This window comes from Protomyctophum bolini (genome assembly GCF_963924005.1).
Source record: "Protomyctophum bolini genome assembly, chromosome: 20".
Taxonomy (NCBI): Eukaryota; Metazoa; Chordata; class Actinopteri; order Myctophiformes; family Myctophidae; genus Protomyctophum; species Protomyctophum bolini.
The window spans coordinates 33,574,402-33,601,226 of NC_137881.1; the positions used below are offsets into that span (position 1 = coordinate 33,574,402).

General features: G+C 45.4%; 1 protein-coding gene, 1 long non-coding RNA gene and 1 pseudogene across 3 annotated transcripts; all 3 read right to left on the minus strand.

Moving 5' to 3' along the window:
• Nucleotides 1-914: 914 nt before the first annotated feature.
• On the minus strand, nt 915-18,906 carry LOC308335348 (annotated as a pseudogene). The gene is made up of 8 exons: nt 18,871-18,906; nt 18,377-18,493; nt 4,695-4,837; nt 4,488-4,581; nt 4,155-4,275; nt 1,624-2,965; nt 1,238-1,567; nt 915-1,085 (listed from the first exon to the last, which is right to left on the minus strand). The product of its transcript is annotated as an uncharacterized misc_RNA (transcript).
• An 86-nt stretch (nt 18,907-18,992) lies between these two features.
• Nucleotides 18,993-19,913, minus strand: LOC308335349 (uncharacterized protein; the record flags this gene model as incomplete). Its single annotated transcript, XM_080792368.1, has 3 exons — nt 18,993-19,106; nt 19,487-19,698; nt 19,850-19,913. 3 exons carry the CDS (start codon nt 19,911-19,913, stop codon nt 18,993-18,995), a joined length of 390 nt encoding a protein of 129 aa, XP_080648494.1.
• Nucleotides 19,914-20,329: 416 nt separating this feature from the next.
• LOC308335190 lies at nt 20,330-21,464 on the minus strand. The gene is made up of 4 exons (XR_013965998.1): nt 21,382-21,464; nt 20,979-21,065; nt 20,610-20,672; nt 20,330-20,401 (listed from the first exon to the last, which is right to left on the minus strand). It is a non-coding gene; the product is annotated as an uncharacterized lncRNA (long non-coding RNA).
• Nucleotides 21,465-26,825: the final 5,361 nt, after the last annotated feature.

A 26,825-nucleotide genomic window follows, 5' to 3' on the forward strand; every position in this document is an offset into this window, starting at 1 on the left:
TGTGTCCCGGGAGTTCTGAGAACACGTCGCGGTTCCGATCGAGCATCTCACGCAACTCTTGCGTCTGTTGGGGCGTCAGGCCCTCTCCGAGGGCCACGGAGGGGGGGGGGGGGGGGGGGGGGGCTGCGGGGAGACAAAAGTCAGTAGAGCCGGTAGTGGGACAATTTCCGGCGAGTGCCACTGTTTCAATATATTCACGTGATATATTCGATGTCCCCTTCTTCTGCCCGGCTGGCTCACTCGGTAGTTCACGGGTCCCTTCTTCTCCACGATCTCGTAGGGCCCCTTCCACCGGGCCAGGAATTTGCACTCGTTGGTGGGGACCAACACTAATACTTTATCGCCAGGGGCGAACTCTCGTATCTGGGCGCCTTTATTGTAGGTGCGGGCCTGGGCTGCCTGGGCCGCGGCCATGTGCTCCCTCACGATGGGCCAGATACGTTTGGCTCGCTCTTGGAGCGCGTCCACATGCTCGATGACATTTCGGAGGGGGGACGGTTGGTTCTCCCAGGCCTCTTTAGCCAGGTCTAGGAGTCCCCGCGGTTTTCTCCCATACAGGAGCTCAAAGGGTGAGAACTCGGTAGACGCCTGGGGAACCTCACGGATGGCGAACAGTACAAAGGGAATGAGGCGGTCCCAATCTTTGGCGTCCTCTTCAGTGACGCTTTTTAACATTTTCTTTAGGGTCTGGTTAACGTTCGACCAGGCCATCGATCTCAGGGTGGTCCGCAATGCCGACGTCGCTGAATAACATGAGTAGTTCGTGTGTGATGGCCCTGGCGTTGGCGGTGCGGAGGGGGATGGCCTCCGGATACCGCGTCGCATAATCCATGATGACTAAGATATACCGGTGGCCCCGGGCGGACTTAGGGAGGGGCCCGACAATGTCCATGGCGATACGGGAAAACGGTACGTCAATGATAGGCATCGGGATTAGCGGGGCTGTGGGGAACTCCCCGGGGTGCTGTTAACTGACACTCGGCACAGGAGCGGCAAAACTCCTCAATGGCCTTTTTAACGCCCGGCCAGTAGAAGCGCGCGGTGACCTGGTCGTAGGTTTTTTGTACGGCCAGGTGGGGTCCTAACTGGTGGGAGTGCGCGAGATACATTACTTGGGACACATAACTTTTTGGGACGAGTAACTGTTCTATGACCTCTGTTCTATGACCGCACCTTTGCAGGCGCGATACAGTAACTCCTGGCGGACAAAAAAGTGCGGGAAAGGCTTCTCACTCACCCCAGGGTTCTGCTTCCCGTCGATGGCCACCACATTCCTCCTAGCGTCGGCCAGATTGGGGTCGGCCCACTGCGCTGTGGCGAACGAGCCCTGTCGGCGGGGAGGGGGTGCGTCAACTCGGGGGAACTCCAGGAAGGGGTCTTCACCGAGGGCCGGCGTCTCCTCGACGTCAGGGGCCTCAGTCTCTTCGGGCCAGGGTCCTGGCTGGGGGCTTCCTCCTCCGCTACTCGAAAATGCGGCCCCGTCTCCGAAGGCGGGGCAGGCGATGAGTCCAGGGTTGTTTCGACGGCGTCGTGTCCTGGGGGGCCCTCGTCGGCCAGGGTTCCAATACTTCTCGAAGAGGGGACAGTCCGTTCCGATCAGGAGGGGGACTGGGAGCTCTCGACCGTGGGATCCCTCCTCTGAGGAGTGGGCTGGACTCGGGCTGTGGGAGTGTTTTTGTCCTGCTCCTTCTCCTCCTCTTCCTCCTCTTCTTTCTCTGCAGGGGGCTTATTAGGAGGACTGACAGCGTCTGCGCCTGTGCAGATGCTTTCGCTATCTGGACTGGACACAGCTGAATTTTCAGGGCTGCTCTCTCGCTCCTCGTTTAGCTCCAGACCTCCTGAAACGCCCCTCTCTTTAGATTGGTCTTGCACGGTCATCTTGTCCTTGCTACTCATCCTACACACTAAGCTCCTCCGCCGTTTATTTTGTGCATTTGCAGCATTCCCCCCCTGGGGGAGCTTGTCTATCAATGATGGACTGCTCTTTTCGCCAGCTGGCTTGTTTTTGTGACAGCTCCTCCAGCAGTGTCTCAACACTTTCATCAGCCACGTCGAATGGCGTCTGACCCGCATTACTGCGGGCTTCCATGTTGCACAGTTGTTCAGCCAGTATACAACAGGCCTCCCCTTGGCCCCAGTGAGGCGTCCAACCATCGCAGTCTATGGCGGAAGCATCCAGCCCACACTGGCACCCCTGTTTTGGGGTGCCTTAACTCCTTAGGTAGGCCCTCTGTCAGCCAGGACCGTGCATCTCTCATGATTTGTTCGTCTTCCAATCGCTTTGCTGCCTCCAAATCCACACCCTGTCTAAGTGTATAGTCCTGAAGGAGAGATTCGGTGGCCTCGTCCTCAGCTATATCAAGGGGGACGTCACCATCACAGTTCACAGCAGAGAGAGATGCACCCTGCAGCAAAAGGAAATCTGTAATGTCCAGGTTTCCGCAGGAGGCTGCAATGTGCAGCGGCGTCCATCCCTCACTGTCCACCTGGTTCACGTTGGCACCTTGCCCCAAAATAAACGACACCATCTCCATACTGCCATCTATACAAGCCTGATGGAGAGCAGTGATTCCATCAGCATTGGCACAGTTGATGATCTCGATAGCACCCTCGCCAGTGTTGTTCTTCTTCGTCTCTCTGGCTTCTTTCAGCATCTCCTGGGCCTCCTCCGTGTCACCACTGGCACAGGCTGCAAGGAACTCGGCAGCTCTGTCGAACCTCACTTTTCTCCGTCTCTTGGAGAGATGCCCACTTGGCCCAGTGGCGTCTCCGTTTCCAGCGGCAGACTGGTCCCCGGGCTGCTGGTCGCTGTTTACGGCCTCCGTCTCATCATCGCCCCGCCATCTCCGCTTGGGCACCGCCGGCGCTTTGTCGGTGCACGAGCCGACCCAGCGTTTCAGCTGTTCCCGCCGCTTGGCCTTTCGCAGAGTCCCCCAGAGGTAGGTAAGGTGGTACGTAGCTTTCTCTATCCACAGGGCACAGAAGAGTACTTTTGAGTAGGAGTACTTGGATACAGGGTGGTGAGTAATCAGAGTAAAAGTACTTGGTAGGAGACCATGTGAGTATGGTAGCTAGGGCCCCTTAGGCTCGGCCAACGGGTAGGTACACAAGCATTTATACTCTGATTTCTCTCTATCTATATGGGGACCGTCTCGATCCGACAACGGCAGTCAGGGGGTTCAGAATCTGAGCACTCTATTTTCTAACGGTCTTCTTTCACCGGTGTATGGCGGGCTCTCGCCAACTTAAAGTCTCTTCAAAAGGTGAACTAAACATAACATGGGCCTGTCTTCGTTCACAGGTTTAACGTGACACTTTATATAGAGCATGCTAGCTTCCATCAACATCTAGGGGGTTATCTTCCTTCACAGTCTTCAGTGTGCATCAACATGGTAACTTTCTTCATTCACAGTCTTCATAAGCATCAACAGGGTGACTTCCTTCATTCACAATCTTCGTTATTATCCTTAGCTGCTCATGCCACTATGAGTGCCTCTTCTTAATAACACGGGTGATAGATATAGAACGGTTGTCTTACTGCGACCTTATGGAGAGGTGAGCGGCCGTTTCATACGAGGGTCCCGTCTTCTGCTACTCGTCCCCGATACGAGCCAGGTGGGTCTCCAAGTATGTGTGCGGCTCTCCAGTTGATACTTGTCTATGGGGTGGCACACGCTCCCGTGTGTGCTTCCATCCCCACTCCTACAAGCCTGATGATGTGGGAATACAAGAGTGCATTGAGTGGTGGTACAAGCGATCAAACAATGTGCATAGTTCATACGGTTGGGTCCATAAGCGAGAGAAGTGTGGACTTACCATCCAACGCCAAGTGGACGGCGTATGCTGCCTGCGCATCTTGTCGTTTATAAAGGGCGCGGCTGACAGGTTGCAGCTGCCGTTGATTGCTAACACGGGTGGCGGCTGAATTAGACGCAGCTGATTTAGGATTGCTCTGGGATAGTATACTGCGTCTATGACACGGCCGTGGGCGTGCCGCGTTGGCGCTTGTCTGGTTGTCATGGGAACGCGCCCCTCCCCCTGAGGCGAGACCTGACACACTCCACAATAGATTTGATAGGGAAATTTTGGTTTCCAATACCACTAAAAACACAACACACAAGTATTATTATAATTGTAATGGTCATTGAACCTACCACCAGCTCCGGGCTGGTCCAGGCACGAGATCATGGCGTAGCCCGTGGCCCGTAGCGCCCTGAGTTTCTCTATGCACACCATCCTTTTGGCAATGATGAAGTAGGCCTTCATCTCTGGTCCCTGTTGAAAAGTACAGCCTTATCAATCACTGGTTATTGTGTCGTACATTTTTTATTGACCCAATATGTGTTCCCTGGCAGGATTTGACTTCAACATGTCATGGGGACCGTAAGAAGCCAAGGGGGCGAACATCTTGCCAAAGTGATCTGAATATAAATCTTTGTTTGGGTGGTTCTAGTTGTTAAGTATTAAGCAAAAAACCATTAACTTACCGTCAGCTGATGGACATCATATAGATGTTTGTCCAGCCTGGACACCTGCTTGGCATCGCACACCGGACACTGGTGCTTGTCGGCTTTGCGATTTCTAACAAACGAAGACAAGGTAGGCCACGTTAGTGTAGAAAGTGTCTGCTTATTACACCATTAAACAATAATCATATTTTCATTTAACAATGATGCTCCTGGAGTCGACTTTACCTGCCGTTGGCGTAGTCCTGCACCAGGAGCCTCTCCTCGTCCTGCAGGCGGTGTTTGTTCTGTAGGTGGGATTTTAGGAAAAACACCCCAAAACATAGCGGGCATTCCGCCTTTGAAGCAGGTTCCCTGCGCTTTGCGTTGTCCTAAAACAAAAGTTCATTGGGATTAGATATTGAGGTTGTCACCACTGTGATCCCCCAAGTGCCACTGGCCCCCAGTTCCTCCCCAGACAGTGCCCCCGCAGTTAGGGTTAGTTAGGGTTAGTTTTCCTATCAACTCCATTGTTAAACGCCCAATTAACTGAAGGTGTACCTAACCCTAATTAGGGACAGGTTCTGGTTAAGTGGGTGTGGAAAACCCTAACTCCGGTTATCTGGAAGGTTAGGGCACTAACCCCCAGAAAACCTCCAACATTTCTTTTGGCCTTTTTGGGCTATCTTATTTTCGATTAAAAAAATACGTAGAGGTCTTGAACAAAATCAAAGACAGATCAGATATTAAGTTCAGACCCTCCTCTGTCACATCCAACCATAGGTTGGATGTGACAGAGGAGGGTCCAAACTTATATAGGTCTTCATATCCTTCGCGGCAGAGATATGATTTTTTGAAATACAATGTGTTAGGGTTATTTTAGCAAGACAAGACTGTTTCTAAATGTTTGAAGCATGCCGAATCCAATGGTAGCGGTCTCGTAGCTCTACGGCACTTCTAACTTGCCACCAAATCAAAAGAGACACGTTTTTTCAGCCCCAAAAGCTCAATTAAATTATTTATTTTTCAAACACCACTTTTTCTGACTCACTTTTTCACGTTGATTTCAATGGAATTGGTCCCGTTGAGAATGTTTTTTCACGTTGATTGCAATGGAATTGGTCCCGTTGAGAATGTTTTTTCCGCTATTTGTCTAACCTCTTTAAGGCTTCTAAGTAAAAAAACTTTAGATATTACGGGCCCATCTTTTAGTATGTTATATAGCTTGTCAGGATGAACAATCTGATATGTGGTTCGCCACACACGGTCCTGTGGTTTAGAAGCTTAGGGTTACACTTTGACGCGCGATAGCTCCTCCCACAAAGGTCGAAAATGGAAGTTCTTTGCATCCACGCATAGCTATCGATAAGTCTCCCCGTGCACGGATGTATGGTTCTCAAATGTAGGGTTAGCATTTCACCAGTCAATACACTGTAAGGTTCATTATGCCTATAAGGCTTCCGGATTACAGGTCAGAGTTGGATAACTCTTGCTACGGGGGTCGCACGATAGGCGGACCTATCGGAGCGTAGATCTCGGGCAACTGAACGCGCCCATGTCAATTACTTGGCTGACGGACTTATCGTTATCGAGCTATCGCACGTTGAAAACTAACCCTAGGGTTAGCCAATCATGAGAACCGTAAGTCTGTGTGCTTGGAAACACATATCAGCGTGTTCAGCGGGAGGAATAGCTTCCCTGTAGAAAGTGTCCTGCTTCTGGATTTCTGGAGTCACCCTCGCCAGCAGGAAATAGAACTGTTGGATAGACATCCGGAATTCCTGGTGGAAACGGGTTTCATTCCTCCGTAGCTCCCAATAAAGCTGGTGATCGGCCCGAGTTTTTTCCGAACCTGGAAGATCGGATCGACCCACACTCGCCTCCTTCTACGGACCAGAGGGGCCATTTGAATCTCTCTTGCTCGCATTCTCTCCTCCTCCTCCTCCTGCCTCAATCTCCTGGCCACAAGCTCTCTCTGGCCTGTCTCCCTTTCCCTCTTTCTCCTCGCCACCAACATCGCCAGGACAAGAGCCCTCTTTCTCCTCCAAAAAAACATTTTGTCACCACACACAACAGCGTAAGGACAACAGGCAACACGTGGATCTGTTTCCGCATGTCCTCGCACCGCCCACGCACCGCCCAGATTCCGCAAAGCATTGTGGTAAATTGATGTGGCAAACGACAAGACAATTAAAATGACAAGACACTGATTGTCTCATTGTTTCAAAGGTCTGACCGGCGCCTTAGGGGGTGAGGTGAGGACACTGAGTGGAAGGGGGTGTGTGTCTTCTTCTTAAAAAGATTTAAAAAAAGAATAATAATAAGAAACTATTTAATAATACTAAGATTTTCTCTGCTTCTCATTTTCTGTTAATTTGTCATTACACTTACTTGGAGTAAAGACCTAACTTGAGCAGCAGTAGCCTTAACCTGACTTTGCCAGCTGGGGGCGGTATTGGGTAACCATGTTCCCCAAAACCACATCCATCTGGAATCTCGCAGGGAGTTGAGCTAACGCCGAACCGCTCCGTACCGAACCAATCAGCGTGAGCTAAGGGCGGGATATGTGCGAAACCGGATGTGAAGCTATACAGACACGTCAATATGATTGGTTGTGTTTGCACACCCAGACGGTGATAGACAGACGGTCCCATCCAATCATCTACCATGTATCTTGAAAAAAAGGAACGTCATCGAATTTGCTTCCGCGATCCCAGATCCCAATAAGCTGTGTAACAAACATGTGTAGCAAGCTTCTTGGATCTGGCAGCGTCAGGTTACAGTAGCCTACTATCTTTAGTTAACAAAAACAGCCTTTTTTAAAGACTTCCAAAACAATACATTGCATTTAATTTCTGTCAATTATCAGACACATATTTTAATTTGATTTGATTTACTTTTCTTTTCTATCATTTTATTTAGGCCCAGGCTACACATACTCAATCTTTAATAAAACTGATATTTTCGTACTCCGTTACACATATCTTTGTCGTATGGGCAGGGGCCCATACGACAAAGATATGTGTCCACACATACAACCCAAAACGATCATTTTTCACTCCAACAAGCATGCCATGCCAGTAGGTGGCGATAAGAAATATGTAACGCAATAGAAAAATGTTCTGAGCATGTGCGATGAGCTGGTTTCCCAATAAATCCCCCCACGTAACCCGGTAGTACGTGCAGACAGGGCTCTGTCTAGTGAGCAACTTTAGAACTCACCTTCTAATATAAACACAAACCCCGTTTTGCCCGCTGCCTCGCTAGCCTAGTGGACTACTACGCACACTTGTATTATATGCTTTGCTTCGCTGGTTCGCGGCCCACTGCCGCCACTGTTTTTACAACCGCAGACTTTTTAATAGTTTTGGATTAAGGTTGCATTAAAAAGACTGGATTAAGATTGGTGAAGGATGTGTTGCTCCCCTGCTTGCAGGGGAGCAACGCATCCTTCACCAACCTTAATCCAAAAACTATTGAAAAGTCTGCGGTTGTTAAAACAACTGCGGCAGTGGGGCGCGAATCAGCAAAGCAAAGCAAAGCATATATTTCAAGTCTGCATAGTAGTCCACTAGGCTAGCGAGGCAGCTGGCAGAATGGGGTTTGTGTTTATATTAGATTGGTGAGGATCCGACCGCGGTGGCGCTAGCTGTCATCGTGTTTGTTGTCGTTTCTATGGTAACCTCAAGTTCACCCCGGAAGTTGTTCGTTTTTCAATCCATGAACTGATGCGCATGCTCAGTGTTAAAAGCAACAACGAACATGCACGACTAGGGAGGTGACGGCATCCTTCCTCAAAAACTCCGTTTCGCATGACTACTAGGCATGTGAATCTCGTCTCATCTCACGATTCGATACGCATCTCGATGCACTGCCAGCGATACGATACATTAGAGATACATGGAATCCCCTGGCGATACGATGCGATACGATTCTCCCTCTTCCCGATGCGATGTGATGCGATAACCATTTAGTTCAAATCAATGCGATACGATGCGATTCACCCCTCTACCGATACGATGCGATTTGATGGCGATTCATCACAATAGAAAGGATTTATATTAAAGCTCTATTAATTTCCCAAAACATGTAAAAATGCATTACATTTAAATTCAAAGCAATTTATTGTTTTACTGTAGGTTAGTATTATAGCTCTGCATCTCAAACAACCCAACTTATAGAATTATGTAAGTAAACAAACGGTCTGCTCTCTGCTGGTTATTGTGGAATTGTTAGATTACTAATAATCATAGGCTATAGTATAATAATTATATATCAAAGGTCAATTTGAGGTTGAGTATAGAGGGTTCAAGAGATTAAAATGTAATAGCTCAATTAATGTTACCAACAAATAAATAGAAAAGAAACAAATAAACAAAACAAAAATGACAGGTCACACTCGTAGTGCTGTCAAACAAGTAGTTTAATCTGCAACACAGTTTTATAATATAATTGCCTTTGTATAGTGGGGGTCCCTGCTTGATCTCTCACTCTCAGCTAAGTGGTCCTTGGCTTGACCTAAAAAACATTGAAGACCCTGGCCTGCATGTATTATTAACGTTATAAATACATAGCAGATGTACAAGCTCACAACGCGTCTCATCCACGCCCCGCTGTGAGCTTGTGGATCTGCAATTTTAGGCGTGCGACACCGTCTTGCTGCAGAATATAAATAAGGCTTCTATCTCAGAGAATAGCAGGGGAAAGCTGGACAGTGGAAAGTTGTGGAACGGTTGTAAACGACTTTAAACGCAAGCAGTACACCCAGCTGTGGCGTTGTTGTTGTTGTACACGTGTGTGCAGACTGCAGAAGCTTTCTTTAATTACAAATTGATGATCGCGAGTCGCGACGCAGATTCGCGTCGGAGAATCAGCTAGAACAGCTGTGGAGTGTGGATCATTAGCAGCACGCAGCGCTACAGTGAAAAGTCAACTGATCGACGGACAGCTATTTTATAAAGCTAAAGGTTGTGCTTCCTTTGTGCGTGGGGCTCACTTCTGTTCGTCGCGGGTGCTCTTTATAGTCAACTCAACGTGTCTACTCTGCACCGTCGTACGGTAGCTTCTGTAACTCTGTTCATTGACTGCGTGCTCGCAGCGCACAGCCGCACACTGTGCGGAGCTGGCTGCGAGAGACCTTTTTTTTCCTTCCTTTTCTGATGGTACGTTCAATGCGCCTCGGAAACACAGGATAGGGTGAAATTTACCATGAAAAAACAGTGCAACCACGGATTTTACCGATGAAAGCACTCCGCGAACGATCCATCGAGATTTCACCCGTCAATTTTACCGATACACAGTGAATGAACCGATTCACTCGCATCGCGCACGTCATAATCGATGTATCGATACGTATCAATTATTTTCCACATGCCTAATGACTACACAGCTCCACCATCCGGATCTTTTCGAAAATCTCCACTTATTTATCCGTTGCCAAAAACCTCCGTTTTGTGCTTTTGAAAAAACACCCAGAGTTGTGTAGCCCACGCCTTAGTCAGTTTAGTTCCAGTTTAATAGAGTAAGAAAACATGGACTTGTGTGTAATAGTGTCTTCTAGGTGAAAGAGCATGCCACTGATTGAGAACATTATTTCCACCTGTGCTGATTAGCAAGATCCCCTGCAGCCTGTTGTAGCCTCTGAGTGTGCTGTGTGTGTTCAGTTCTGCTTTGAGAGTCGCCAAGTAAAGACCTGTGTTTGAATGCTCTCCAATTGTGGTTATTTAGAGTCCCAGAATATTACAGTGTGTGTGTGTTATTTGTTCAGAGGGGAGTGGGGACATGAGGTGTCCAGCAGATTATCTGCAGAAAAACAGTTGTTGTACAGTTGCACAAACAATTTCCTTAAGTTAGTTGAATAATTAAAGGAATTGGATGGGATGCCTGTAAAGGTTGTGGTACAGTTCAAGCTTTTGAAGAAAATAAAACCAAATGGCACAAGTCATGCCACCTGCAATTTTCCTTCTCAAAATTGGAGAAACTGCGTCAGCGTAAAAAAATAAGAGAACTAGAATCTGTTGATGAAGACTAGCGGCGTTCCAAGCGTCAATCCATGTCAAATGATGAGTGCCTGTTTTGCTCTCTAAAGACAGGTAAACTTTGTCATTGTTTGATGACAGTTTACGAACCATGGCACTAAAATGCAGTCCACAGATCTGTTTCAGGGGGGGGGGGGGGGTCTAATTGCAATGGAAGCAAAATACCATATTGAATGTCTTCTTAAATATAAAAACAAGTTACGGGAGTGTCCAAAGGTCTGGGAAAATCACACATTTTGGGTCATTTTCATGGATGTCAAGACCAACGTTGTGGAACAGCATCATTAATCGTTTTTAATGATGGTTCTATTCAAAAAAAAATTAAGAAAATAAAAAACAAAGATTTTCTCTGCTTCTCATTTTCTGTTCATTTGTCATTACACTTACTTGGAGTAAAGACCTAACTTGAGCAGCAGTAGACTACTATATTTAGTTAACAAAAACAGCCTTTTTTAAAGGCTTCCAAAACAATACATTTAATTTCTGTCAATTATCAGACACATTTTAATTTGATTTTACTTTCCTTTCTATCATTTTTATTTAGGGTCAGTTTAGTTCCAGTTTAATAGGGTAAGGCCGCAGTCACACCAATCAGACAAGCGTCTCATGGTTGTCTGATGAAAAGCATCAGACAAGACAGCTCCCAATGCATTTCTAATGGGAGTCACGTGGTCTCATCAGACAAACGTGTTTCATGGGGGGGGGGGGGGGGGGGGGCGAGACACACGACACAAAACATTTTGTAGGCCACAACCTGAAGAACAAGGCGGCACCTCAGACAAGACAAAAAGGGTTGGGTTTACCCGCCAACCAATAGGAGAGAAGGTCCGTTTGTTACGCTGCACTGGGCGGTCTTTTCACACTCTGAGTCTGTTGTTTTTTTTCTGCATAGTGCAGACACGGAAGAGGAAAGCCTATGCACTTTCGTATTAACGAAAATGATTTTATTGTTAAGTAAATAGTAGTAGTTTGGTCTGTTCCAGTAAGCAATTCAACAGGAAAATATAATCCCTGCCCGTCGTGGCCGAACAGAAAATTAAAACAAACGTTATAATTCAAGGTGCATGCATTTTCACTCCTAATGCTTATATGATTCTGCCCTGTGTTATGATCTGAGTGCCTATGCTGTGTAGCCTACTTGTACGACTGTACGTGAATATACAAATGTACTAGATATTTATCGTGTACACACGCACACCCTGCATTGACAGAATGGACCGGAGCTACTTATAAACTGAAAAAGTCGCTTGTTTAACGTGCCACGGCTGTGACAGCTAGCAACAGGCTAGCTGTCAAACTAGCAACAGGCCAGGGCTGACAGTCCGAATGTCGGCAATCCAGTTAAAAAGCACATCAGTAAAACTGTGTATCCGAACCTTAAAATCCATATGCTGTCTGCAGTGGTTAAAAAACAGGGCTTAAAAAGAGCTTAAAAAGACGGAGCTTCGTCATTGAGCTGCTGCTGTGTTTCAGGGTTGAGCTGCTTAACGTTCGGTGTGCATCGTTCATCGCTGAAACTACGCGACTATATTAAAATTTCAAATACTGTCTCAGCAGAAATTTTGATTCATATGATTCAAAATCATATGATTTGGTTGTTAAAATAAAATAAAACTGTTAATATGAATGAACATGTTTTCAGTTCGCATGGGCAGTGCGCATTGGACTGGAGATTATGAAAGAGTCGTAGCCATGACTTATATTTCTGAAAATGCTACTGCTCCCAAACAATCATTTTGGGCATGAAATGTTATGATTCCCCCCCTTTTTTTTCTCTCATTTTTTTTAAATAACATTAACATCGAGGTGTCCACTGCAATCTGTCGTCTCCTCTCCTGAAGTAACGCTGAACGGTCTGACTGCAGATAGGAGAGAGCCGTGCGCCCAGGCGCCCCATGGCTAACAGCCTGAAATGCAGCAAGTCGTGTGTTGTGGTAAAATGGATGCGCTTTATTAAAAATAATGGAGTCGTTGATAACAGAAAATATTAATTTTCCACAATGATGCCATGCTTAGTCTGCGTACCTGGAGGCTATATACATACACACGGAATCAGTGCCAGACTTGGCACCTACTGTGGTAGTGGTACTGATAAAGTGGAGACGCAACACGTTGACACAACCAACAAGCTACTAGCTACTGTGTCCCGCAGCTAACAGCGTAAGGACAACAACAGGGGCAACACGTGGATCTGTTTCCGCATGTCCTCGCACCGCCCACGCACCGCCCAGATTCCGCAAAGCATTGTGGTCAATTGATGCGACAAACGACAAGACAGATGAAACCATAAAACATTGATTACACGCTTGTCTGATAGGTGTGACAGGCGCCTAAGAAAACATCGACTGGAGTGTGTAATGGTGTCTTCTAGGTGAAAGAGCATGCCACTGATTGAGAACATTATCTCCACCTGTGCTGATTAGCCAGATCCCCTGCAGCCTGTTGTAGCCTCTGAGTGTGCTGTGTGTGTTCAGTTCTACTTTGAGAGTCACCAAGTAAAGACCTGTGTTTGAATGCTCTCCAAGTGTGGTTATTTAGAGTCCCAGAATATTACAGAGTGTGTGTGTGTGTGTGTGTTATTTGTTCAGAGGGAAGTGGGGACATGAGGTGTCAAGCAGATTCTCTGCAAAAAAAACAGTGCAGAGGTGTACAACAATTTCCTTAAGTTGAATAATTTAGGGAATTGGTTGGGATGCCTGTAAAGGTTGTTGTACAGTTCAACCTTTTGAAGAAAAATAAAGTCATGCAACCTGCAATTTTCCTTCTCAAAATTGGAGAAACTGCGTCAGTGTAAAAAAAAAAAGAGAAAACAAGAATCTGTTGATGAAGACTTGCCGTGTTCCAAAAAGTTGTTTTTTGAGTGGTACAACCAGCAATGTCCGTGTACCTGTGTTCCTGTGTGTTAATGTCCGTGTACCTGTGTGTAGTCATGAGCACGAGTGGTGTGCACATGCATGAAATTGGAACGACACAGAGAAGAAATTGGTGTGTGTAGTGCCATGCGTGAACGCGGTGGTGCAACCACTCCTACGTGCTCATGAGTGAAATTGGAACGATACAGAGAAGAAATTGGAACGATACAGAGAAGGAATTGGATATTTATTCTATTTCCTAATTAAAAGCTTGTGCAATATAACATTACAAAAGCCACAATGTACAAGTTAATTGAATGTAAAAACCTCCTAATATAACAATATATTCACAATACAATTTAGGCATGCATCAAATGCTCTTGATCCAGAGTGACTTACATTTAAGAAACAAAGCATGCCATATAAAAACAATAAAACACTAAACACTCACTAAAACAAAGCATGCAGTAGAAAACAAAGAATAAATAAACAATAAATTATTACAGCCAAGGCCTAAAGATCACTGCAGTGGTGGAGGTGCTACCAGCCACCTGTCGATTCCCACTGGTCCCAGTCCCACGCACCATAGTCACTGCCACTGGTAGGTGGTGTGGGTTGGAATGGGTTCCTGCTGTCTCCCGGGAAGACCTTTGTGGTGCCGACGAGTCAGGTGAGGGGGTCTCGCCAGCTGGGACGTCATCTGGACGTTGCACCTCCGTGTCCCTCAGCCGTGCTATGAGCTTGTACATAGCAAAAGTATAACCTAATCCATTAATCACCAAAAGGATTTCCCGTCATGAATGTGTTAATATAGTATAGTAGTCTACCTACATATGTTTTGCATTATGCGCTTCATGTTAAGCTTATTATTGACGCGTCCCTCAGCCCATTAGGGACTTCCCGGGGATAAACAGCATTATACATTGAATGGTTGAATGGTTGACCTGTCCTGAAGTCACCTGATGGTTGACCGACCTGATGTTTGACAGGTTGACCTGGGAGTAACAAAATAATGATTAAAATACTACTTAATACAATTATCAAAAACAACCATGCATCAATGTTGCTCACCTTGTCAGGGAAAGACAGACCAAAAAAACAACAACAGCCTATGTTTGGTAGACTGGCTACAGGGCCTTTAAATACTCACTTTGATTGCCAATGAGGAAGTGACAGTGCATGCATTGCATGGTGGCCCCTGAGGCTCAAGTCAGCCTGGCTACATATCTATCTATCTATCTATGTAGAAAAGCCAAAAACGAATATTTTTTATTTATTTTGCCATGATCAAATCAACTAGATTAAACAACTTTCCCTTATTGAGAATCATTGGGCCAATACGTGTTGACATGGATAGTTAAAGATAAAGATACAATCTCTGTGTTATAATTAATGGTATTTATTTCAGAATTGTGTAGCCTACGTGGCAATTATACAGTCAATATACAGTGCATGCAGATAACTCACTCACACTCTCTCTCTCTGCACAAGAGGCGCAATACAATAGACCAGCACACTGATCAGAATTAGGTGACATTATATGGTCCAACCAGCTAAGATTTGATGACATACTATTACTTGACACTACTAGACTTTTACAAATATATACTAGACTATACAAATACAATTGGCAGCCTATTTCTAAGTTTTTTCTAATTTAATTGATGAACATGATATCTGGAGTATTTGGAATATCTTGTAGTGAATTGACTTGTGTGTCATTGTGATCAAACCAGTCTATTTTGCTATGTGTTTATACATTCTTGTTTGTCGCCAGGAAGACATCCCAAAAGCCACAGTGAAGTCCCTTCTTCCCTCAAGGTGAAGTGTGCACTTCATTTAACCTGTTTCACCAAATGCGTTGTTCTCGGGTGGAGATGGGGGTTCCACTCCAGCTCAGAGTGCTAAACGTTATTCCAATAACAATAAAAACAAATATTACACACTAATACTAATAATTTGTTATATTATAAGAGTTATTGTTGTTGCTGCTACTTGTATTTGCTTGTCTCCCCATCTGTCACTCTGTCTCTCTCTTTCAGGGTGGGACTGTCAGGGTGTCTGCTCTACATCTAATCTAAAGTGTCTTGAGTCAACTGTTGTGATTTGAAACTTTAATTTATTCATATATTGTTCACATTGGCAAATCTTCATAATTGTCTAATCCAATCTTCCATCCCTCCCTCTCTCACCTGCTGTCCTGCTCATCCTCATGTGGAGTAAAAGAGGGCTTGGTCTAAGGATAGAGACTGAACTGGCACTCCGCTCCGCTCCCTCCGCGATTCATGTCAGTGGAAGTTGCTCAGTGGCGTTTTGAAGCACCCGGAAGACTGCCGGAAGTACCGTCTATTTCCGCATTTTTTCGCTGATTCAGCATTTGGGCACCACATTTTGGTGCCCAAATGCGGAAGTGCAAACGCTGTGAACGCGCCTGAATCCATTCATGAACGCGCTCCGTGTCGAGCAAAGACAAAAAATAAAAAATACATACATAGATTTCTGTCTGTTTACATAGCGCACAGGCGCTGAACCAGAAACTTGAGAATTCTGACATTATCTAGGGATTTATATCGAAATGTTAGTAAAGACTTAGCAACTAGGTGGTCTATTTTACCCCTAAAATGTATCAATATAATAAAAACAGTTCCATCTGGGCAATGTTACAGTGTACTGTACACATGACATGATGGGTCCATGTGGTTCCATTGTACACTCACTTGAATTAGATTAACACTATAAGACATTTACTGTGTATGAATTCATAAATTACAGACTAAATGAAAACATCTTCTGTTTATTAAACTCCAGGCAATATGAGGCCAACATGTGCCAGTGCATTCAATGCAATATAATGCACAGTGAACATAAGGATAAAATTAAATTAAATTAAATGTACTACACTGGGCATTGGAGGAGCAGCTACATCCGACATGAGGAAGACAGGCAACAAAGAAGACATGTCTTTGGTATGGATGGGGAAGAGTGGAGAGGAAAGAGGTGAAGATGAATGGTAAGGGGTAGGTAGGCGATAGGAAGGAAGGGAAGAAAATGAGTGAACAGTGTGATGACTACATTTTTTTTTTTTTTATCTTCACATAAATAAATTTGCCCTGGCCAGTTTGTGGTCTTTTTATTATTTATTTAAATAAAACCTCCGTAAAGCTATGATCTAGAGTAAGTACAAGAGGTAGTCTGACTCACTCTAGATTGTAGCTTTAGGTGATTGAACTATACTATCTAAAAATATCTATCTATTTCCCAAAGTGGTAAAATGAACTCCATCACGCAGAAATTGGCCAGGGCAGTCAAACCTTATGTGAGGATGAGCAACAATGCTCCCACCTAATTCCCTTAGGCTGCCGCCTGAAACCTACACCCACAGACCGTTTGTACATCCTGGCAGGCATAGCCCCACCAGAGATACGACGGAATGCAGCAAGCAGAAAAGAGCGGCTACAACAGTCTACTGACGAAAGACACCCTCTCTTCGGCCATGTGCCAGCCAAAAGCCGTCTTAAATCCAGGAAAAACGTCCTGAATAGCATCCCTCTGCTCGGAACACCGAGCATAAGTAGTGAGAGAGTCACTCAGTGGGAAGAAAGGACTGGCAATCTCCCACCAGCTACAACGATGGAGCTAAAGGCTAGCGAGGCACTACCCCCTGGAGCAGACTCAACATACGCAGTGTGGAAATGTCTTAATAGATTAAGATCTGGTGTTGGGCGAGCAAAAGCCACTCTCGTAAAATGGGGTTTTTCTGATGACGAGGACATTGTGTGTGACTGTGGCACTGAGCCGCAGACCATGCAACACCTCCTCACATGCCCCCTGCTGGAACATCCCTGCACAGCAACGGACTTGGCAGAGTTCAACGAAAAGGGACAGCAATGTGTTCAGCTGTGGCTGAACCACATCTAGCGTGTATTGTAACTAACTGTATTGTGGACACGATAAGAAGAAAGACCTAATTCCCTAACAAAAGTAGCCATCTTACTGTTCACCCATTTTCTAGCCTTGTTTATCCTCCCAGGACTTGCAGCACCTCGCCACTGGCATCTCTGGGTGAGCTCCGAGAAGATGATCTTCATCTGTGGGAAGGTGGTGTGTGTGGAGGTGCTGCAGGTCCTTCTTCATCTCATTCAAGAGATCAATGCTCTTCACCTTCGCCAGGTCGTTACCACCACAGTGGTAACGAGGACATGTGGGGTTCTTCCTCCTTTATTCCTCCTTTATTGGCCTGTTGGCCATTCTGGCCACCCACACCAGATAGGCGTTCACAATCTAAAAAAAACAAACAATCACTTTAATATTACTTTCATATCAAAGAGAGCACTGTGCAAAACAAGACTTACTTCACTTTGTAATCTCTCCCCTGGTGCCAGGCTGTGGAGATCCAAGGTCAGGATCTGGCCCTTTGTCCTCCCTGTCCATATCGCTGTGAGAACTGGAAATATAGAACATTTCAGTCATTCAAAGTTGTACATTGGGCATCATTATTCTTGATGTTGCATTATTAAATGGGATTTACCATCCAATGTTGAAGGAGGGGGGTCAGTGGAGGGGCCTGCGGATGGTGGGTGGTGGAGGGCAGGTGGGGGTTCAGTGGAGGGTCCTACGGATGGTGGGTGGTGGAGGGCAGGAGGAGGCCCAGAGGGGCTGAATGAAGGCTGTGCAGGGCCCAGGTCAGGAAGAGGGCTCGAGGGACTGGGTGAAAGTTGGGGAGGGTGAGGACCAGGAGGAGGAGATAAAGGACAAAGTGGTGGAGGGGGGCGAGCCAGAGGAAAGGTTCCAGCTGGCTTTAGAAGCTTTGCTGGAATCCTCTCCTCTGGCTCCATGTAGCGTGAAAGCTGGTCCAAATTAGCAAATTGCTTCTCTCCTTTGTTCCCAACCAAGTACACCGCTTTCCCCTTTATCTCAGCGATGGTGTATGGCCCCAGAGATTCCCACCCTTCCTCTGATCCTCCCGAATATTCTTTTTGAGGACCCTATCCCCAACTGCCATGACGTCATCCCAGCCCTGCGCGAGCTTCCTCTTCCTGACCTTGTCCTGTTGCACTTGGACATTGCCCTGCACAGCCTCATAAATGGCAGGTTGCTTTTTCAGCCCCTCCGAGACCTCCTCTCTCATCATGAGGCCCTCCACTTCTTCTGGACTCACCTATAGTACAAAAACACCAGGTGGGGTAATTGACAGTATATGTTCAATATATTTTCATTTAAGTTCATAAAGTTAAGTATAACTAAATGCATTTGAAATAAAATAAGTTACTTTTCAGGATTCCAATTAAATAGCAAAAACATAATTCAGGATTTAAATTCAAATATAGCAAAATAGCTGATAATATAGTGGCCCGCTCCATCGTCAAAGTTGCCCACCCCTGAAAATCAATATGCAACTGGCATTGACCTCTCAGAACACCATTTCACAATGCGGGTAAAGGGATAATATGAAATCATCTGGTCTAAACGGTCGACCCCATTCATGTACTTGTTGTACGCTGCAATGGATGCAGGCTTTATCAGCTCTCGTCTGACCGCCCTCCCCTTTTCCCTCTCCAGCACTGTGACCATTTTGTTTTCATGAAGCGTTGTCACAACCTTGACAATTTTCTTGTCCCTCCATGCAATAATCATGACATTATTGTTATGCCGCATGACTAACTCTCCAGGTGCCAGCTGGCTGATGGTGATGTCTCTAATTGCAGGAGGTTCTCCCCGATGGTGACCTCTCTCCACCGCCACACTCTCGAGTGGACCAACTCGGCAGGGACCTACAATTTAAAATTGACATTTAGTATATAGATACTGTATAAGGAAGGGGAAAAAAAATAGTATATAGATAAAAATCAGAAGAAAAATAAATAAATAAATCACACCCTTGTGAAGTGAGTGGTGCCGGAATGCGGCCAGGGGGGCGGCCCGGTTCCGGCGAGCCGCCCCGTGTCCGAAATGGTTGAGAAATGACAGAGTTACCGTGTGGCACAGACAAACCCAGGGACACACATAGCTGCCTATAGGAGTGGTTGAATCACTGCACCACTCAAAAAAAAAGTGTTGCTAAAAAAAGGGGTGCTCGGTTTTCTAGTACTGTAAGTATACACTATAGAATGCCATGTTTACATAATATGCCATCTAAATTACATAATTTTACCTTAGCTATACACATCCCAGCATACAGGTTGGTTTGCACCACGATGTCCGCCAGCATCTCATCAGTCAGGAAGAGCTGGAAGAACTCAACGGGGTCACTGTCTGCCGTCAGCGGTTCGTAATGGACACCCGGGGAGCCGGTGAAGGGGATGTGGTGGGTTTTCCAGCCAACATCGGACCATTCAGCGGCTGCCTCAGCTGGACTGTCACCATCTACATTATAAATACATACATATATACAAAATTACCATAAAATACATTTTTATTTGTGTGGTACTGTATACATTTGCTGCTATGCTCACACTTTTTTTACTCTGTAAACCTGTGATGTGACAATAAATCTGATTCTCAAAATAAGTCTCACCCAGCTCGCTGGCAACAGGCTCTGCAGAACTGGTTGTGGGCCGTTCACCATCCAGAAGCAGCATGTCTGAAATGTAGATCAATTCAGGCATTTAGGTCCAAGCACATGTAGTTAGCCTTCATTTACTGTACTGTCATAAAGTAAAAGTACTGTCATAGTAAATTTACATTTATAATCAAATGTGGTGCATAGTAAACTAGGATCACATGCAAAACTCACCCAAACCAGCAGCAGCATCGTCAATGGGTGATGGCCGGTCAATGTCATCTGCTGAAATGAAATCCCATATCAAAATATGTACATCAAATCAATTTTATCTAAGTGACTTACAATAAGCACAGATATAAAATGCAGATATTGTTAGCATGTTAGCCTGCATAGAATGTCAGTACAAGAGTACATGTGTTTGCATTGTGAAATTGAATTGACATTGTAATTGAATGTGGTGTGTAGTAAACTGGTATCACATGCTAAACTCACCCTGTCCGTGTGAAACGGCAGCAGCAGCCCTGGACAATGGCTGTGATAACGGGTCATCAGAATCAGATACGGCTGAAATAAAAATCACAGTAAAATATCAAAATATGTACATCATATCAATTATATTGAAGAGACTCACAATAAGCACAGATATCAAATGCAGATATTGTTAGCCTGAATATAATGTCAGTACAATAGTACATGTGCTTGCATTGTGAAATTGAATTTACATTGTACTGGATGTAGTGTGTAGTAAACTAGGATCACATTCTAAACTCACCCCATCCGTGTGAAACGGCAGCAGCACTGGTTGAAGGCTGGTGGTGGTCATCATCAGACAGGGCTGAAATTAAATCACAGTAATATTATCAAAATGTGTACATGAAATCTATTGTATTCTAAAAATGTCTTCTACATCCTGACAGTTTTCTGAAAAAGCTGTGTTTCTAGGTCAGTCGTTCTTAGATTAAAATCTAAGAACGACTGTTCTTAGATTAAAATGCAGAAATGCAGAAATGTTGTCACTGAGTCAGGCAGCTGAGGCCAATATATAACACTAAGTCAATAAGGACAGAATGAGCAGGAACACGCATGCATATCATATAGTATCATATAGTGTTTGAAAATGTAGAACATTTTGTTCTCATACCTCCATGGGGTGCCTGGGCAGACTCATTCATGTCCTCGTCTGACTCTGAAACCCACTTGTCTGAGTCTGACTCGTAATCTGACCTGCCTGAAAACATAATCAATATTACAATGTATTCATAATATATATAATTGATTCATCTTCTAGACTACACACGTTCTTTCATCATTATGGGACATGATGCAGCTACACTGCTACAGTATAACGCACGCTAACAATACATTAGATATTTTCGTCTTATAAAATTGATTCAGATGCAACAGGGTCTCCTCTCCCAGTGGGATTCACTCACAGTAGATTAGAAAGCACAGTAACAACGCGATTCAGTATTTAGCTTAGTAGTAGCACAGTAAACTAACGTGGCATAAGGTCCACAGTAAAATTGCAAAATGGAGGTTCTTACCGCCTTCATCGTCATACTCGTCGAGGTCCTCTCTGGTTGGATTCCACTCGTCCTCGAAGTCAAGGGGCTCCTCTTCCTCCTGGGGAGAGAGTGACGGGAGACGGCGGACGAGCCGCAACAGCAGCCGCTGCAACGCGTGAAGAACGCCGCGGTGGTGGAGGTGCCGCCGCCACATCTGTACTGGTCCCAGTACACACGGAAGCCTGCTGCAGGCTGAGCCTAGCCTGGGCAGGGTTCTCCTCAAAACCAGAGGCCTCTGGTTCAGAGTCGGACTCGTCCTCGACCTTGTTCCCCAGAAGCCAGGACGCGATCGAGGCTTGACCGGGCAGGGGAGCGGGGGGGGAGCCTACGGGGCATGTCGCAAAATGGCGACTGACGACAAGACGCGGGGAAAGGGGGATCGGGAGACAGAGACAAACAGTACACTAACTAAACTTCACTAGACTGACAAAACAAACAAAACACTGAACACTGATCCAAACTCTTTCTCCCGAGCGAACTCGAGAAAAGTTTGGCTAGCATTTTTAGAAAGCTGCCTAAACTTCTGACGATAAGCTTCAGGGACTTTTTAATATGCACGTAGAATGGTTGCTTTTACAATCTCATAATTCATACTATCCTGAACAGAGAGTGCGGCCATCGCCTCCTGTAACTTACACTTAAGTTACCCAGTAACTTACACTGGAGCAAAATGGACCAAACGTCCTTGGGCCAAGCGAGAGCAGTAGCCACACGCTCAAATGCATTAAAGTACGAATCCACCTCAGACTCACGAAAAATGACGTACCTGGTGTGTCACCGAGACTGGGACCGGACCGTGGCTGGGGTGCCTGTTGCCCTGTAGATACCGCTGTTAATCTTGCCTTTTTCTCCTCCCAGTCCAAATCCATCTGCCGTATGCGGATCTCCTTATCCGTATTTGCCTGCAGTTGCATTCTGGTGATCTCCAACTGGAACTCTCTTTCCTGTTCCCTCTCGTTCTCGCTCTTTCTTTTTAATGTGCGCTATGCACACACCTGTAGGACAGACTTACTGTCAGACCCAACTGAACCCGAGGAGGATCCCGAACCCAGGCGCGATCGTGGGGGGTCAGTAGATTCCTCACCACCGGAGGTTGTACCACCGGGCGTGCCGCGCCCTCGTCTTCCACCTTTACCCCACTACCTCCCATGGCCCCCTCGGTCCCCCCTACAAATACAGCTGTAAGCCTGTCTGCCACTACTTCCTCCGCAGGCAACTGAGACAAACTACTCAGTAACTCAGTTACTTTGCCTGCCGCGGACAGTAACTCAGCGATAACAGGAATGACCAGGACACCCATCTCCACCAGTCTCGTGAACACCAGGTCTTTGATCTTACTTTTACCACTTTTGCCCAGTTCAGTTCAACTATAAATGTAAGTTGTGTGTGTGTGTGTGTGTGTGTGTGTGTGTGTGTGTGTGTGTGTGTGTGTGTGTGTGTGTGTGTGTAGGGGGGGGGGGGGGGGGGGATATACACTCAGTCAAATGTTTGAGAACTACTGCTATAGATGACTAGACATGATGATTATAAATTACTGTAGAGCAGTGGTTGCCAAAGTGGGGTCCCCCAGGCCTTGAGGGAGTTCCAGGGGGTCCCCAGCTAAATGATAGTTAAATGATGGACCCTTATGTGTCTGTAACTCAGAGATAGATTGTACAAATGGTACAATCTCTTAGTTGAACCTGGTTCCATTTGTACACTCAGAGTTAAATTAACTTTGATTTTACAATATACATTGGGGTCCCAGAGATAGAAATGCCATTAAATGGGGGTTCATAGCCTAATTCAGGTCAAACTTGGGGTCCCTTGAAATTAAACTGTTTGTAAATCACTGCTAGAGCTGTAAAAACATTTACACAGAACATATTACCCAAGCACAAACAACAACCAACCACAAGCACTGCCAAGCACTGCCATACAAATAACCTGTTAAGCCAGTGGTTCTGAAATCTTCATTTTCCACTGCCTTAGGAGTGCAAGTATCCTAAGACTGGTGAGGGGGTGGATGGAAAAGCCACAGCTGCCTCATGGGCTTATTTCGCCATGATAGACGAGGTTTTGGGGCAGAGGCACTCCATCAACCCCCCTGTCCTGCTTGCCTCCGCTGTCTGCTGTGGACGCTGCAGAGGTCATACCAGACACTACTGTGTCTGCACTGTCTGGTACAGCTGGAGAAGGGTCAGGGACACCAGGGCCCAATGTCCAGGCTGGCCAGAAAAAAACATGACATGGTGCACCATGATTGCATACTTGTGTTCTCCTGAATTAAGTGTAGACTTTTACACTTATTTATTTAAGTTCCTATGACTATGAGTGAACAGTGAAACCAAGGTGTACTAAAATGCTTATAAGTAAACGATGGAACATGCTAGAATCATAATTATTATAATTATCATTATTATTCATTGTAAAGTACAGACATGCAGCTTGAAAATGAGACATTTCGTGACATTGTGGTCATATCGCACATATTTCTATTGTCATTCAAAAAGTTGCGAAATCTGGCCCAATGCACAATAAGATGTTATTAAGAGTGTCCAGTCAAAGGGTTAATAAGGCAGAATACCCTGAAAAGTATTTTCTTTGGTAAATGGTGCATTTACAAATGGTGCATATGAGTGAATGTAAACACCCACTGCAGTTTCACAGTCAGTGAAACGGGGAAGTTAGAAATGATTGGTCCACTTTACAAGCCTGCCAATCAAATACAGAGTTATATATTATTATATATATATTGTGGAGTGTGTCAGGTCTCACCTCAGGGGGAGGGGCGCGTTACCATGACAACCAGGCACGCCCACGGCCGTGTCATAGACTCAGTGTACTATCCCAGAGCAATTCTAAATCAGCTGCGCCTCATTCCGGCCGCCGCCCTGGTTAGCAATTAAGGACAGCCGCAGCCGGTCAGCCGCGCCCTTTATAAACAACCTGCGCACCTAGCAGTATCAGATCCCTGCTACACACAGACGCTCGCGCAGCATATGCCGTCCACTCGGCGTTGGATGGTAAGTCCACACTCCTCTCACTTATGGACTCTCACGTATGGACTATGTTTATTGTTTGATCGTTTGTATCACCACTCAATTGCTCTCTTATATCCTCACATCACCAGGCTTGTAGGAGTGGGGCTGGAAGCACACGCAGGAGCGTGTGCCCCCCATAGACAAATATACACGGAGAGCCGCATACATGCTGGAGACCCACCTGGCTCGTATCGGGGACGAGTGCGGAGACGGGACCCTCGTATGGAAACGGCAGCTCAACAGCTCCATAAGGTCGCAGTAAGACAAACCGTTCACTATCTATCACCCGTGTTATTAAGAAGAGGCACTCATAGTGGCAAATGAGCAGCTAAAGATAATAACGAAGATTGTGAATGAAGGAAGTCACCCTGTCGAGGCTAAATGAAGACTGTGAATGAAGAGTGTCACCGTGGTGTTGTACACTGAAGATTGTTGAATGAAGATAACCCCGTAGAGACGAATGGAAGCTAGCAGGCTCTAGATAAAGTGTCACGTCCACCCTGTGAAAGAAGACAGGCCCGTGTTATGTTTATTTCACCCTTTGAAGAGACTTTAAGTTGGCTTGCGCCGCCAGGCCCGGTGAAAGAAGACCGTTAGAAACTAGAGCGCTTACTTTGTGTTAACCCCCTGACTGCCGTTGTCGTACCGACACGGCCACCCAGTAGATAGAGAGAAATAAGAATATAAATGCTTGTGTATCTTCCTGTTGGCCGAGCCTAAGGGGCCCTCCGTACCATCCCCGCCCGGTACCATACCAAGTACGTTTACTCTAATTACTCACCACCCCGTATCCGAGTACTTCTACTCTAAAGTACTCTTCTGTGCCTTGTGGATAGAGAAAGATACGCACCCCCTTACCTACCTCCGGGGGAGCCTCCTGGCCTCCTCTGGAACCTGGAAAAGAAGAAGAGAAAGAGTTATACAAAGGTCTAGTTGGTCGACTGCCTAGACCGGGTGTCTCAGGCCCCAACTTTGTACTTACCTTGTGCTCTGACCGTATGCTAACATCCCCTCTCATCCTCTGCAGTGACGACTCCCGCCTCGGAACCGGGACCTCATGCAAAGAATATTACTGTCTGAGTTCTGTTTGTGAAAACTGACTTTGTTTGAACCTGTTGGAGAAATAAAGCAAGGGGCGCCATCGTGTGTCTAACCCCTGAAACTGCACTCTGAGTTGTATTTCCCACCCGACCTCCCACAATATATATATATTATATATATATTAGATATTCTTGAGTTATACCTGAATGAACACAACGAGGCATGTTTTCGCCAAGGCTCGTCTACTGAACTATGAACTTCACAGGCCAATCTATAAAATAACGATTAGTTAAATGTTCACATCTTGAACCAGAGCCAGTCATTCACAAAATCAGGTCATGTAATTTTTTGGAAAGCACAAGCCTGAGCGGTAGCAGCTGTCACTAGATAACATGCAGAAATATGGGAGATGTGTTCCAGCATCACCAGGGGCTTACAGTAAATGTTAGAAAAATAATGGTTGGAATGGCCACAAGGAGTGACCATTATGAACAACACTGGTTATGATAGAAGATGATAAGGCACATGAGACAATATAGACTCATGACGATGATGATGATGATGATGATAATGATGCTTATTATTATTATTGAATAAGCATAGTGTATGTGGCTGACTTGTATTGGCTGTTGACAACAGTGGAACAAATTAGTATTCAGAAACAAATCCACTCTTTATAGGGGTTTCTATTCATATTGTGTTTGTAAAACAAGACAAAAAAGCACCTCCATGGCAAGTGTAAAACAAGACAAAAAAGCACCTCCATGGCAAGTGCAAATATGTGTCAAATGTGTCTGTCATATAAATAGCAGACATACAAGCTCACGACGTGACGAGTCGTAGGCTTGTAGATCTGCTATTTAGTGAGCAACAAAACCGGCCACGCAACTAATGGAGTATAACAGAACATGGCTTCACAACAAGGCATACATACAGCAGTGAGCTTGTTGTAGGTCGGCTATATAATAATATAACAACGCGGGACACAGCAGTACGGCTGGGTTATAAGTTCAGTGAATTGTGTCTGTATATCATCTTTCATGTTTGTCTCGTCTATTATTGGCCTGGTCAGCAAACTAAAAGGAACGGTGGGGGTCTGGAACTTTAATGAAGACAAAAAGAAGACCTTTTTTTTCTTGTATATATGTTTTATGTAAGTAATAAAATATTACTATAACATAAATATAAATGTGACTTTGCAGTCTACATTTAGCAATCAACATACACAACCAATGTAGTAGAACAAAAAATAAAAACATATTGAAAACTGCAACAGAACCAATTATAACAGAGCCAAACAAAAAAGCTCTAAACACGTTGAAGAAATAAATATATATATAAATGGTCAGATTCATAAAT